This window comes from Podarcis raffonei, chromosome 7 (assembly GCF_027172205.1).
Source record: "Podarcis raffonei isolate rPodRaf1 chromosome 7, rPodRaf1.pri, whole genome shotgun sequence".
NCBI lineage: Eukaryota > Metazoa > Chordata > Lepidosauria > Squamata > Lacertidae > Podarcis > Podarcis raffonei.
Window position 1 is genome coordinate 81600447 of NC_070608.1, and position 13718 is coordinate 81614164.

The 13718-nt window shown below is 43.8% G+C and overlaps 1 protein-coding gene across 5 annotated transcripts in view; it reads right to left on the reverse strand.

The window, feature by feature from the left end:
• SLC12A7 (solute carrier family 12 member 7) overlaps window positions 1-11677 on the reverse strand; it is a 121647-nt gene extending 109970 nt beyond the window's left edge. For 4 of the 5 annotated variants that reach the window (XM_053397192.1, XM_053397188.1, XM_053397187.1 and 1 more), the window contains exon 1: window positions 10590-10800. In XM_053397192.1, coding sequence (XP_053253167.1) covers window positions 10590-10785 — 196 coding nt within the window. In that variant the 5' untranslated portion in view covers window positions 10786-10800. Of the gene's footprint in view, window positions 1-10589; window positions 10801-11263 lie in introns of those variants that run through there. The other variant, XM_053397189.1, reaches the window with a different exon arrangement.
• Window positions 11678-13718: the final 2041 nt, after the last annotated feature.

Here is a 13718-nt window from a genome sequence, read left to right on the forward strand (position 1 = left end):
GATACAGTAAAAACAATGTATCATAAACTGAGCCCTTTAGCAACCTATTCCAGAGCTACTCCTACCAAATTATGTTCTATCAGAAGCTAATTTAAATAAGAAAACAAACATTCAGAATGTTTAACTAGACAAGAAGTTGAGCTATATCTATGTTTAGAATGGGCTGAAAATACATAATTAGAAAACTCACTGAAAATGCATAATTAGAAAACTCGAAAGTGCTTGATCTCTTGATTACCACTGGAGTTTATTTCACATCAACAATATGATCACTCAATTGGACAGTGCTGAAAAAAACACCTTTCCACACCACTGAGCTTACATCTTTGTCCAAAGGTCTTCACTGAAATCACAAACAATTTGATTAACAACTCTAATCAAAGCTGGTTATTCTTTCCAGATTTCACTACAATAAAATACTGCAATCAATTTCTGCTCCTGGTAAGCCTGTTGAGGTTTGCCTCTCTGAGTCAATAAATGAATGAATGAACTCAGAACCAGTTTAAAAGTTTTCATTGCTAATCAAGTTACTTTTTAATTTAAAAAATCAATTTAAAATGATAAACAAACCTCAAATTATGTAACCAAACCAAAAATTTTATCTAGGCAGACACTGTAAATATACTGTACACAGATCAAAATGCCCATCATTTTCAAAAATATATTTTCTACGATTTATTTGTACTCAGAAATTCAAGAGTTTGCTTTTCTTCACAGTCAAGGTACACTCGAACAGCATTAACCGAAAGGGTTTAGCATGTTTCCTTATAAGGTCACAGTAATACAAAGAAATAATCTCATTTCTACATGATCTAAAATATCAATGGGCCCAATTAGCTCTCTTCTGCTTTTCAAGTTCCACAATCTTTTAAAAAGATATGTACAGTTGTAGCAACACAAAGAATCCTGGACACCACAAACAGCTCTTAAAACAAGTAACAAGTAAACTTGCAGGGAACTGAAGTGCTGTGGTATAGGCATGGAGAAAGCTGGGAGTAACAGCCTCTGAACAGCCAAAGTGTCAGCTGCACCAAAACCAGAGGTCTTAATCTTAATTCCATGCACTCCAATCTGTATCTTCAGGAGCACTTGATCAGACTAATTGAAAGGGGAAGGAAGTTTGTTATCAAGGCTGCCAAGCTGAGCAATGGGAAATTACCGGTACAGTGGTACCTCTGGATGCGAACGGGATCTGTTCCGGAGCCCCGTTCGCATCCTGAAGCGAATGTAACACGCGTCTGCGCCTGCCACGTTTCACTGCTTCCATGCGTGTGATGTCATTTTGAGCGTCTGCACATGTGCGAGCGGCGCAACCCGGAAGTAACGCGTTCTGTTACTTCCGGGTTGCCGCAGAGCGCAACCCGAAAACGCTCAACAAGAAGCATATTCATCCCGAGGTATGACTGTAGTCCCTGCACGCAGCCTGCTCCTGGTAGAGATAGGAAGTGAGTCTAAAAGCAAGCAAAGAGGGAGTGAGGCAGGAATATAGGGGCATGAAAGGACAAAGAAGTCTACACAAGTTGTCCAGTCTAAGTAGTAGCTCAAGGTGAGCAGCTGGAACTCATGGGGAGAGTTACAAAATATAAGAAATGGGAAAGTAGTAAAAAGCAGATTGTGTGGTGCCACTTACTCTTAAGAAGACATGGTTCTTGAGAAATGGAGGAGGAAGAAGGACAAAGCACCAGAACCTCTTTCCTCCTCAGAAGAAGTTGTAGGCAAGTATACAGTAATACACATTGGGCTAAAAATAAATTCAGTGAAGAAAAGGAAGTATTTCTTCACACAACACATAACCAATTAATACAATCCGCTGCAACAAGATGCCATAGTAACCACTGGCTTAGGCGGCTTTAAAAGTAGTTCCTCATATTCCTAGTTTAGTAGTCTACGAAAGACCACCTGCAGTTCAGAGGCAGCAGGTCTCCAAAAACAAGTTGCTGAGGGGCAAAACATGAAGGCAGACTGGTGCCTGCTTTCATGCAAAACCTGTGGGATTCTCAGAAGCATCTAGCTGGCCATTGTTGGAAACAAAATGCTAAACTAGAAGTGCCACTGGTCTGATGTAGCAAGTATATTCTTACATTGATATCTAATCTATGGCATATTCTGAAGCTTAGAGACAGGAAAAACCCTTGAAAAAAACTGAAGAGTATTTCAAATTATTCACTGACTAATACAAGACAGTCATACTTCACACTTCTAGCCATATCTTCACAACTTGCATGCAGCCATGAGCAACACCACTCCCAGACAGCAGGGAGATTTGTGGCTAGTCAATAAGCAAAGACAGGTTCTTCACCATTGCCTGTCAATTTCCACTCATTCCTATACTGCAAGAGTGGGATTTTCCAGTACTGTCTACAAGAACTCCACAACATTTTTCTTGTGTGATTACATGCCAATACTGCACATGTATTGGGTTTATGTTTTTGTTGTTACAATGCAATTTGATTGAAAATACACATAACCAATTGAACTGTAATGATAGTGGCAGAAATCCAGCAGAATTTGAATGAAATCAGTGGGCTTCTTTGATGGATTTTGGGTAATATTTACAGGTATTTATTTATTAGATTTATATACTACCATTCCTCCCAAAGATGACACATTTCTGTGATTAAAAAGCACAACTAAAAATAAAATAAAAACCTATTTAGAACATTGAAAAACCGGCGCAGCGCAGCGTGGGGACTCGCTTCCACAGTGATGAAAATGGCGTCTGCACATGTGCAGACGCTGAAAATCATGTCTGCGCAGATGCAGAAGCCAAAAATCGTGTCTGCGCAGATGCAGAAGCTGAAAATCATGACTGTGCACTTGTAGATGCCGAAAATCATGTCTGCGCACGTATAGACGCCGAAAATCACGTGCGCTCACGTGCGCACGGAGAGATCTGCATGGGACCAATCCGGCCCAGGCAAGATAAACCTTGCTGACCCCTGATTTACACCAACAATTGCATATTTGTATTTATTTTTCCCAGCTCTCAATTCTGGGTTTTCTCTTTCCTTTCAGTATTTAGCATATAGAATTATAATTGCCATTATCATATAACATCCCCCAATACAGATGAAAAGTAATGCCTATTTCTCTTCAACATTTTCAGCACAGAAGTTTGCAAACATCTGCAAATTTGCTTGCAAATGCAGGGCTAATGTTTTCCCCTCCCCCTGCCTGCCTTGCATGTTGCACTTACAATAATGGGATGGGAGCAATCCAACAACTTCTAAAACCCATCACAAAATCTGAGTTGGCGTTCTACATATGAGGAAGACTAAAATTAATAAGATTAATTAATTAAAAAAAATTCTGAAGAGGAGAAGGGATCTTCCCACTTTCTATCCAACCTTTTTCTTCTTTTTAAGAGACAGCGGTGTGTGGAATTGCCAGCTTAGGTTTACTGATGTGTTTATTTCTACCTCCACTCCACCCAGTTCTTTCAGAGGAGTCTCTAAACCTGTAGGTCTGATCCCCCTGCTTTGTATATTTTGTATAATCCTGAGAACATATTCAGATTACAAATATTCTAAACTCCCCACCCCCCCAAAAAAATCCATCAAAAACAGAATAGCCCTGATATAAACCAAGCAAAAGCCACAGGTGTCAGGACAGTTAAAAAATGAGCTCTATGTGTATTTCACAATCAGGTGATGCCTTTATTAGGGCCAACAAAAATGTCATAAAATAGTATCTTTATATCACTGTACTTGAAAATTTCATCTATAAATTTTAATTAAAGCACTTCACTGCTAGCTAACTAAGTTCTGATAGTGGAGAACAGAAAAAAGAATGAGCCTAGAACCCGCAGGGAGATGGGAATTCTTGCAGGTAGGAAACACAAAAGAAAAAGGAACAAAGACAAGGGGAAAGATAAACAGAGAAAGGTTACAAGGAAGGAAGGAAGAGATATAAAAGACACAAGCAGCAGTGACCTAAACAGAATCTGTGTGAGAATACTGAATAAACAACCAACCACTGATTGTTATCATTGCAAAAAGATCAGACTCTCCCTGATCTGTGCAATTTCCTGTTAACATTGGTGGCATTCTGCAATAGATTCAAAGCCAAACCAGACATGACAGTAACATCTCCATTTAGTTAAACTGGACAATTTTCAGAACAAATGGAGTGCGGGTTGAGGGTGCTAAAATCTCCCCTCACCCTAACTTTCCTTCTCACAATCTGTCTTCTCAGGGGCTTTTCTCCTCCTATACCAGAAGTAACCTCAAGTAACAGGAATAAAATAAAAGGAAAGAGGCAGGGACTCAGGCTGACAAATCCCATCATACCTTGCTTCTTGTTAGCATGTTGTTCTTTTGCTGTTCTCTGGCTAGACCAGTCATAGGCAAACTCGGCCCTCCAGATGTTTTTGGGACTACAACTCCCATCATCCCTAGCTAACAGGACCAGTGGTCAGGGATGATGGGAGTTGTAGTCACAAAACATCTGGAGCAGCTGTTCTCAACGTATGGGTCCCCAGATGTTGTTGGACTACAACTCCCATCATCCCTGAGCTCTGGCCTTGCTAGCTAGGGGTGATGGGAGTTGTAGTTTAACAACATCTGGGGACCCACAGGTTGAGAAAGGCTGATCTGCAGGACTTCCGGGTTGGCGCCATTGTTTAATGGTGGATTCCCTCCGAGCTCCGGAGGGAATCGGCTCCGTAGCGTCTGGGTCTGGCCGCTGCGGCGAAGCGGAGACCCTTAAAATCACAGGCGCGGATGCCTGTGAACACAGAGACTCGGCGGGCACCATTTGCGCCCCCCCAATCCGCGACGGAGCCTTTTTAAAGGCTCCGGAACGGAGGCAGGGTGAGGCGTGGTGCTGAGAGTACTCCCTCGCCTACGGAGTGAAGCCGCAAGCCATTGACAGAGAGCGCCAACTTCTTCCAAGACCGATTGGACTCTAAAACATAAACCCGTGAGTAATACGGAGATTGGAACCTTAAAAAATTTTTAATTTTGGATTTGGTACGAGCGGGAAGGGGCTAAAAAGGAAGTCCACCCCCCCCCTCTTTGTAAACAATTTAAAGCAAAGGACTGGGCAGCTAAGGTCGAGAGAATCTGTTTCTTGTTTTTTAATGAAAGATCCTGACTTCACGGTTTTGACACTATAAGAAGATTTACTGGAGGATAAAAAGAATTTTGGGAGCTGAAGTTTCACCCCCCCCCCCCGAGTCCCGGGAACGTCCTATGAGAAAGCCTGTTGCATTGAAGATTTTGACAGCTGTCAAGTGAGCTGTTAGTCAGCTAGTTGTCAGCTGGAAAAAGAGAACATTGTTTCTGCTGTTTTTGCTGGTTTATTTGGTATAACTTGTTGAAAATAAGGAGGGCTGATACAAAATAACTGGACTTTTGGTTTTGAGCTGAAAGGAACATTAAGGAACTAAAACCCCCCTAGAGGGGTAATAGGGACATTACATCACAAAAATGGCTGGAGTATGTAAAATCCAAGCAGAATTGGACAGAGCACTCGTTCTCTTGGGAAACTTGCAAGATGAATACAATGCTTTGTCTACAGAGGTATCACTACTACACTGGACAGTAAACAACAGTTTTGAGCCTGATAAGGACTTGAAACAGGAAGCCTATTCAACTGAACAAATAAATGAAACTGAAAGTGTAGATACGATGGAGCAATATGTTGTTTTTGAAGAAAATGAAGGAGGAGCAGGAGATTTGCAGGAGTCAAAGGAGAGTTACAATATGAGGCCTGACATGATGATAAAAAAGGACAATAAAAATTGGATGTGGAAAGCCTGGTCTGAATGGGAGTCTGGAAAAGGGAGAGATCCCCTTTGGAGGAGATCTGAAGACCTGAGGATTACAAATTTGTTGAAGGTGAAAGCTGGAGCTTTGGGGACATCTGGATCTGAAAGAAATTTGAAACAAGAGTTGGAGCACCCCATAGGCTTTGCTTTTAAGTATGGAGGACTGGCTGGAAGCAACATGGATTCTGTTGGGCCGGAGCCCCTCCGAGACTTGGGGCTTAACATCAAGGACTATCAAAGAGACCGGTAGAAAGGAACTGAGAGAGATATAAGGGCCTCGGACGTGAGATCTCCAGGCTAAATAAATAACATAAAGACTGATGGATATTGGTTGGGGACTGGAACTGGGAAAAGGGTGGGTGGAGGTTGGGAATCCAAAGGGTACATAAGGATAATTTGCTTTTTATATTTTGTTAGTGGTAAGGAAATTGGGTAAATCGTGGAAGGGAAATTTTGGTCGACTTTAGGAAAAAGGTTTAAGAATAATTAATGAGGTATAAGTATTGATGTGTAATTTTAATAAGGTAAGATTGGTTTTTTCTTTTTAAATTAATTGAAAATAAGGCTGTTAAAAATAAATTGAGGAAATGGAAAAAAGAAGTAAAGTAAAACAATAGTATGTTAGAATAAATGTTTAAGCTAAGGTAAAGAAATAAGTTAAGGACTTGCTGAACTGACAATTTAAATTGGAATACAAGAAGGGGAGGTGTGAGGAGGTCTGAGAAATAAGGTTAAGAATAATAAGTACCAGAAACTTTATGTGTTTTTTCTATTTTTTTTGTTGTATAGTTTTGAATATTATGTATTTTTGTGTTTTTTTTGTTTTGTCTATTTCTTGTTTTTGTTTGTTGTGTGTTTCTTGAAAATGCCAATAAATATTTAATAATAAAAAAAAAGAGAGAAAGGCTGATCTGGAGGGTCGAGTTTGCCTATGCCTGGGCTAGACACTTCTATAAAGCTCCCTTTCAGCCCCTCTCTCTACCCATTTTTACAACTGTACAGTACTGTAATGCAAATAATAATTCATCATTAGACAGATACCATCAACAATCATTACAACAGAGACAGCACAGTGGTGGCAGCAAAAAGACCAGAATGGGACCTGAGCAGAATTGTGATTTTCAGCAACTGACACAGTCATTATGGCCAGTAGCAATCAAAAGTCATATCCTCCATCAATATGCCAATCCCCTTTTAAAGGCATCCAGGTTGGTGGTCATCATTACAATTTGTGGCAGCAAATTCCACTGCACTGTGTGAAGAAGCCCTCCCTTTTGTCTGTACTAAACTTTCAACTTGCAGCGTCATTCGATGACCCTGGGTTCTAGAATTATAAGAGAGGAAGAAAAACTTCTCTTTCTCCACACATCGTGCATAATTGAATCCACCTCTAAAATGTCACTCACCCCCCTTTTTTTCCTAAACAAAGAAATCACAAATATTGTAACCTTTCCTCATAAGGAAGTTGCTCTAGCCCTTTGATCGTTTTCGTTACCCTTTTCTAGCTCAACAATTTCTTTTATGAGTTGCAATTATAAGAACTGCAGACAGTATTTCAAGTGTAAAGGTAAAGGGTAAAGGGACCCCTGGTCGTTAGCTCCAGTTGCGGCGTTCATCGTGCTTTACTGGCCGAGGGAGCCAGCGTACAGCTTCCGGGTCATGTGGCCAGCATGACTAAGCCGCTTCTGGCAAACCAGAGCAGCGCACGGAAATACCGTTTACCTTCCCGCCAGAGCGGTACCTATTTATCTACTTGCACTTTGACGTGCTTTTGAACTGCTTTTGGCAGGAGCAGGGACTGAGCAACAGGAGCTCACCCCGTTGCGGGGATTCGAACCAGCAACCTTCTGATCGGCAAGCCCTAGGCTCTGTGGTTTAGACCACAACGCCATCCGCGTCCCTTATATTTCAAGTGTAGTCTCACCATATATTTCCATAATGTCATTATATCTGTGGTTTTACTTTCAATCCTTTTCCTAATTATCCCCAACATAGAATTAACCTTTTCACAGCTGTAGCACACTGGGTCAACATTTTCATCAAGTTATCCACCATGACCCTGAGGTCTTGTATCCTGGTCAGTCGCTGCCAGTTCAGACCCCATTGGGGTATTTGTTAAGTTAGGATTTTCTTCTCCAATGTACATCCCTTCACACTTTCTTACACTGAACTGCATTTGTTATTTTAATAATGCTACAAATTCCTTCAGTGTTCTTCACAATCCCTGACAGAGCTGCTGTAAGAATGGTTGAGGTGAATATGAAATCCTTTGATATACTTACAGTGGAATCTTATACATGATTCCTCAGGGAAGCAGGTATAAGATTGCACCAAGGTATTGTTATATACTCCCCAATTCCCTCAGGAACAGCAATGTCAGGTTTTTTTTAAATACAGTGGTACCTTGGTTGTCGAACTTAATCCGTTCCAGGAGTCCATTTGACTCCCAGAAAGGTTCGAAAACCAAGGTGTGGCTTCCGATTGGCTGCAGGAGCTTCCTGCACTCAATCAGAAGCCGTGTTGGACGTTCGCAAATCAGAACACTCACTTCCAGGTTTGCGGCGTTCAGTATTTGATTTGTTCAACAACAAAGGCGTTTGACTACCAAGGTACCACTGTACTTTGGACGAGTGCACTCTGGCCCCTTCTGGTGTACATAATATTTACAAATATAGAAGCACGGCGTATACTGGCAACACAACACTCCAGAAAGACAGCAGAATCACTTCAGATTTTCAGAGTGATGCCCTGCATTCACAGGGTGTGCTCAGCAAACTCACATCTCTCTTCTTCTCCCTCTCCAAAACTACCAGCTGCTGTTTGTCACACCCATCTGCCCTCTCCCATCTGAGGGAGGATATCATCTTATCTAGGTTCCAAGATTATCTCCTTAAAACAGTCAAGAGAATTCTCTAGCTATCTCCTTAAAACAGTCAGGAGAATTCTCCAGCTATCTCTTTATGTTAGGCTCACACTGAAGAATGATCAACCAACCAAACTACAAAGGAATCAGCTGGCAAGCATACCAGAATTATTCACATATACTTCAAGTATGTGTAGTCAAAGTGGAAGCACCAGGGAGGTACTGCTGCAATCTAATGCAATAGGCTGAGTCAGATGGTACAATAATTGCCTTCAGCAGATGCCATACCTAGCTCCATCCCAATTTTTTGTGAACATATTGCCTTTCCACATTACTTTCAGGCCAATTGTTCAAACCACTTCATATCCAGTCCTATTCCTCTTATTTTTGTCTGTTCTCTCGCTTTGTCCTTTTGGAGAAAGTTAGGTAAATATTTTTTCTAGACTTGCATGGGTGTTTCTTTCAAACTTCTCCACTCTTTCCCTCTTTTTCCCTCAGCTTTTTCTGCACCTATGCTATTCAGTTCCTTTGTCTTCAGGACACGTGCTGATTCCTCTTCAGCCACACTAAGCCTCAAACTCAAGCTGCATACACACTATACTTTACAGCACACACACACCCCAGCAATAATTATGGGCACTGCAGTCCGTTGAGGGTTGCTGGTCATTGTAAATCTGTGGCAGGTAAACTACAGTGCCCAGAATTGTTTTAGGAGGCAATGTGCTTCAAATGTGATTTTAAAGTATGCATATGCAGCCTCAGTCATTTGTTCAGGCTGAATTTAAGCATGTAGAAGGTATTGGAAATGAAATAGTAGAATGGACTGCACCACTTCACACTAGAATTGGGGAATCACATTTTTAAAGTATATAGAAGAAAACTAGCACAGCACAGATGGGACTGGGCTAGAACCTTTTCCCCTGAAGTGCTAGTTTTCTACTTGCAATGAGTTATTTTTAAATACAGGGAATCGTTCAAAAATTATGAAGTGGTATACCCCTCAAGACCCTACCACCACATTCCACAACATATATACAGTTGTCTACATAAATGATAGAGCGGAATACATTCTACACAATACTAAAGACTGCAGGTCAGGGCCTATTTTGGAACATTCCCAGAAGGTTTTCCTCAAAAGGAAAAAGCTCCCTGAAGTAGCATATCAAGGAGAACCCTTTCTGCATCCAAGCATCAGGCCCGTTTGCAGACCAACTCTATGTTACAAAGACGTCTGCAAACATGACATGAAGGCTGGCAACATTAACCCCGCCACGTGGGAATCTCTTGCAGATGACAGCAGTGCCTGCACACAGTCAGGTCGTGTATCCAGAGCAGTAAAGGTAAAGGGACCGTTGACCATTAGGTCCAGTCGTGGCTGACTCTCAGGTTGCGGTGCTCACCTCGCTTTATTGGCCGAGGGAGCTGGCATACAGCATGACTAAGAGGAGAAATGACCACTGGGAGGAGTACAGAGGAGTACAGAGAGAGTAAACGCCATGGTGCACCTGAAGCAGCACAACCGGACGCCTTCATTTGCCCCAGCTGAAACAAAACATGTCTCTCCCTTATCCGTCTCTAGAGCCACAGCAGGTGCTGCAACTCTCCCAATGGTTTAGCTTCACCCCCAAAGGCACACTCCTCCTCCATTGACTTGAATCAGACGGATGCCATATGTAAATATGTCTTTTACATATGGGAATATTAAAAAACACAGCACCTCTTTCCCACTGCAACATGACAAGGTACACTCCGGAAACATACCGATTTACCTTGCCTATACTCCTAACTACTACTCCCCCCCCCCAAAAAAAACAAAATTAACTTTGCTTTCTGCTTCCTAACCTTTCCCATCTGTTAACTGATAGTGCTCCCTCTAAAAATTCCCTTAAGAAACCTGCTTATGGAGGTGGAGCAATGAGAAACGGGGCTTCGCTTTCCAGAGAAAATGCACAATACCGTGGCTCGTTTTGACAAAAGCAAGCGCCGGAAACGCCCAGGCTTGGCGAGGCTCCTCCTTGTTTCCATCCGCTGCCAGGAGAGGGAAAGGCCACCTGTGGGACCGGCGAGAGCAAACAATGGGAGTTGCAAATCCCCACGGCGGAACTTTCGCCAGGACAACCTGCCGGGCAGACTCGCAGGTTCCCCGGAGCATTATTATCTGTGCGAGTTCTCCACAACTTACCTGCATGCACACGTGCTGGGAAATAAAGAATAAAAAATGAACAAAGCCAAGCTCCCCGCCCCCCACAGTTCCTAGTTTCATTAACTACGAGCCACGAAGTTTTGGGTACTTTCCAAAGTTTTGCAGCGCCCACCCCGCGTTTGGTAGCCTCCCCCCCAAAAAGAAATAATAGATACACTAAACCTGGGTTCGTAGTTGACACCCAGATTCCTCCAGTTCCTTCCGGGAGTGTGGGCGAAACCGAAGTTTGTGCCTCTTCCCCTTAAATCCACCTGCGCCCACAGGACGTTAAAAATGTCCCGAGGGGGGAGGGAAGTGCCCCTTCCCCTGGACATACACACGACCCCCCCCCTTCATTTTACCTCATTGTAACACGCATATGCCACCCACACGGGGGTGAGGGGTGAGAACCACACACACATCCCGAGGACCACGCGCGACCACTCGCCTCGGCTCCCGGGCTCCACGCGGCCATTCTCGAGGGGCGCTTCTTGCGGCCGCCCGAGGGTCCCCTCGCCCGGCTCCTCCGCCGCGTGCTCCGGCTGCTGCCCCGCTTGGGCGCCGGGGCCCTCTTCGCCGCCGCCGCCCCCGGGCGCCTCCACGGGCACCACCGTGAAGTTGGTGGGCATGGCAACTCGCTCCCGGGCCGGGTCCCGCCGCGCCGAGCCTCACACGGCCGCCGCCCTCCTTCCCCGCCCACCCGCGTTAGCAGCCGCGGCGGCGGGAAGAGTTTGCGGCTCTTTCCCCCACACCTCCGCCTCTCTTTCCTTGGCCGGCCCCCTCAAGCGCCGGCGCTGCCGTTGCGGCCGCCGGGAGCTCCTGCGCTGCCAGGCGGGAGCCGCGCCTCACGTGAGGGGAGCCTTTGCCTCAGAGGGGAAAGGCGGGAAGAGAGGCGCTTCCCGCCTCAGCTGCTCTTTGTTGAACGCGGCGTCGGCGAGGGGCAGGGGGAGCCCAGGGCTGCCCCAACCCCAACACACACACACACGCAGCGCCCTTGAGCTTCAATTCAACTCCCCTTTACTGGCCCACACACAAAAACACACACCCTCTGGCTTGATTCAACACACACAGAGAGCCCTTGAATTTATTCAACACCCCCACCCCTTCATTTGATTCAACATCCCCCTACAAACACACACACACACCTTGACTTTATTCAACACACACACAGAGCCCTTGAGTTTATTCAACATCCCTCCTTCGTTTGATTCAGCACCCCCCTACACACACACACATACCCCTTGACTTGATTCAACACACACACACAGCCCTTGAGTTTATTCAACGCCCCCTTTATTTGATTCAACACCCCCCCACACACACACCTTTACTTGATTCAACATCCACAAACACACAGAGAGAGCCCTTGAGTTTATTCAACACCCCCACCCCTTTATTTGATTAAACACCCCCCTACAAATACACACACACCTTGACTTGATTCAACACACACACACAGCCCTTGAGTTTATTCCACATCCCCCCACCCCTTTATTTGATTCAACGCCCCCCTACAAATACACACACACCTTGACTTGATTCAACACACATACACACACAGCCCTTGAGTTTATTCAACACCCCCTTTATTTGATTCAAAACACACCCCTACAAATACACACATGCGCACCTTGACTTGATTCAACACCCAGGAGAGCAAGCCCAAGCTTGCTCTGAATGTGAGAGGGTTTTGTATGTGGGGCATCAAAAGCAGCAAAGGATACATGCATTTGGGCCCATATGGGGTGCATCTCTCCCCCCTCATTAGGGAATAATAACTGGGACTAGCCGTCAAAAGTCACAGATCAGAGATGCTCATATTTTTCATCGATATAGCAGCTAACAGCAATTATCTCAGGACAGAGATGTTACTGATGCTAAAGGTGATCTGTAAAACCCAGTGACACAGCATCCTCACAGAAAGTAAGAAGCTGGTAGTAGGTTCTTCATTGTGGCTTTTCTGTGGCTAAGCCCCCCCCCCCCCACATGCAGAGCTAGTCACCATGCAATTATTCCACAGTATTTGCTTGTTTAAGGTTTTTATATGGTGCTTTCTGCCAGATATGACTTCAAAGCTGTTTCCAGACAACAAGGAAATCCGTATCAATAAAATACTTACAGGGCAATTAAAATATCAGCTAGAAAACAGCAATGATAAGCATCAGTTCCACAATACAAGTCGAGACTAGAAGCTAACTGTGGCTTTCAAAAGTACAAGAAAGCAAAGAGGTTATTTATTATTATTAAATGATTAAATATTAAATTTGTATACCGCTCTATACCCATAAATCTCAGGGCAGCAAAACATAAAGATTATGGAATCCCATAAGTCATAGGAAGGCGACAAATACGGTACCCTTAACATAATAGCACAGTTGTGTGTGACGGCCAGCAAGAAATAATAGTGAGGACCAACTCCACTGCCTTACCAGAGAGTGGAAGGGTTAAAACAGAAGCTAGCAAGTAGCACATAGGTGATAAGACTCAATAGCTTTTAGGGTTGCTGCAACTGAAGGTTTATTTATATCTGTTTGTTTTTAAGAGATACAGTCTCAATAACTGAGTGAAGGTCAGATGTCCTGTTACACAGAAAAGTGGGCGGGAGAGTACACAATGAGAGCCATAATCTTTAAACATAAAACAACAGCCCTTCTAAAAGTGACTTGGCTGCTGGAACATTTTCAAGTGCTCCAAGTTAAGATAATGATACCAGCAGCAGTTTTTTCATTCGTGGTTTGCACTGTGGAATCTGCACGTGTTGCTCAGAGTTTGATATAGGAATGCTTCATACAACTGCTGCTTCCCAGAAGGCACATAATGTGAACCTTCAGGACCAATGCTACTCATTTCTCCTCCAGCCAATAAGTTGCTTTTTACAGTCCCAGATGATTTTGTGTGGAACT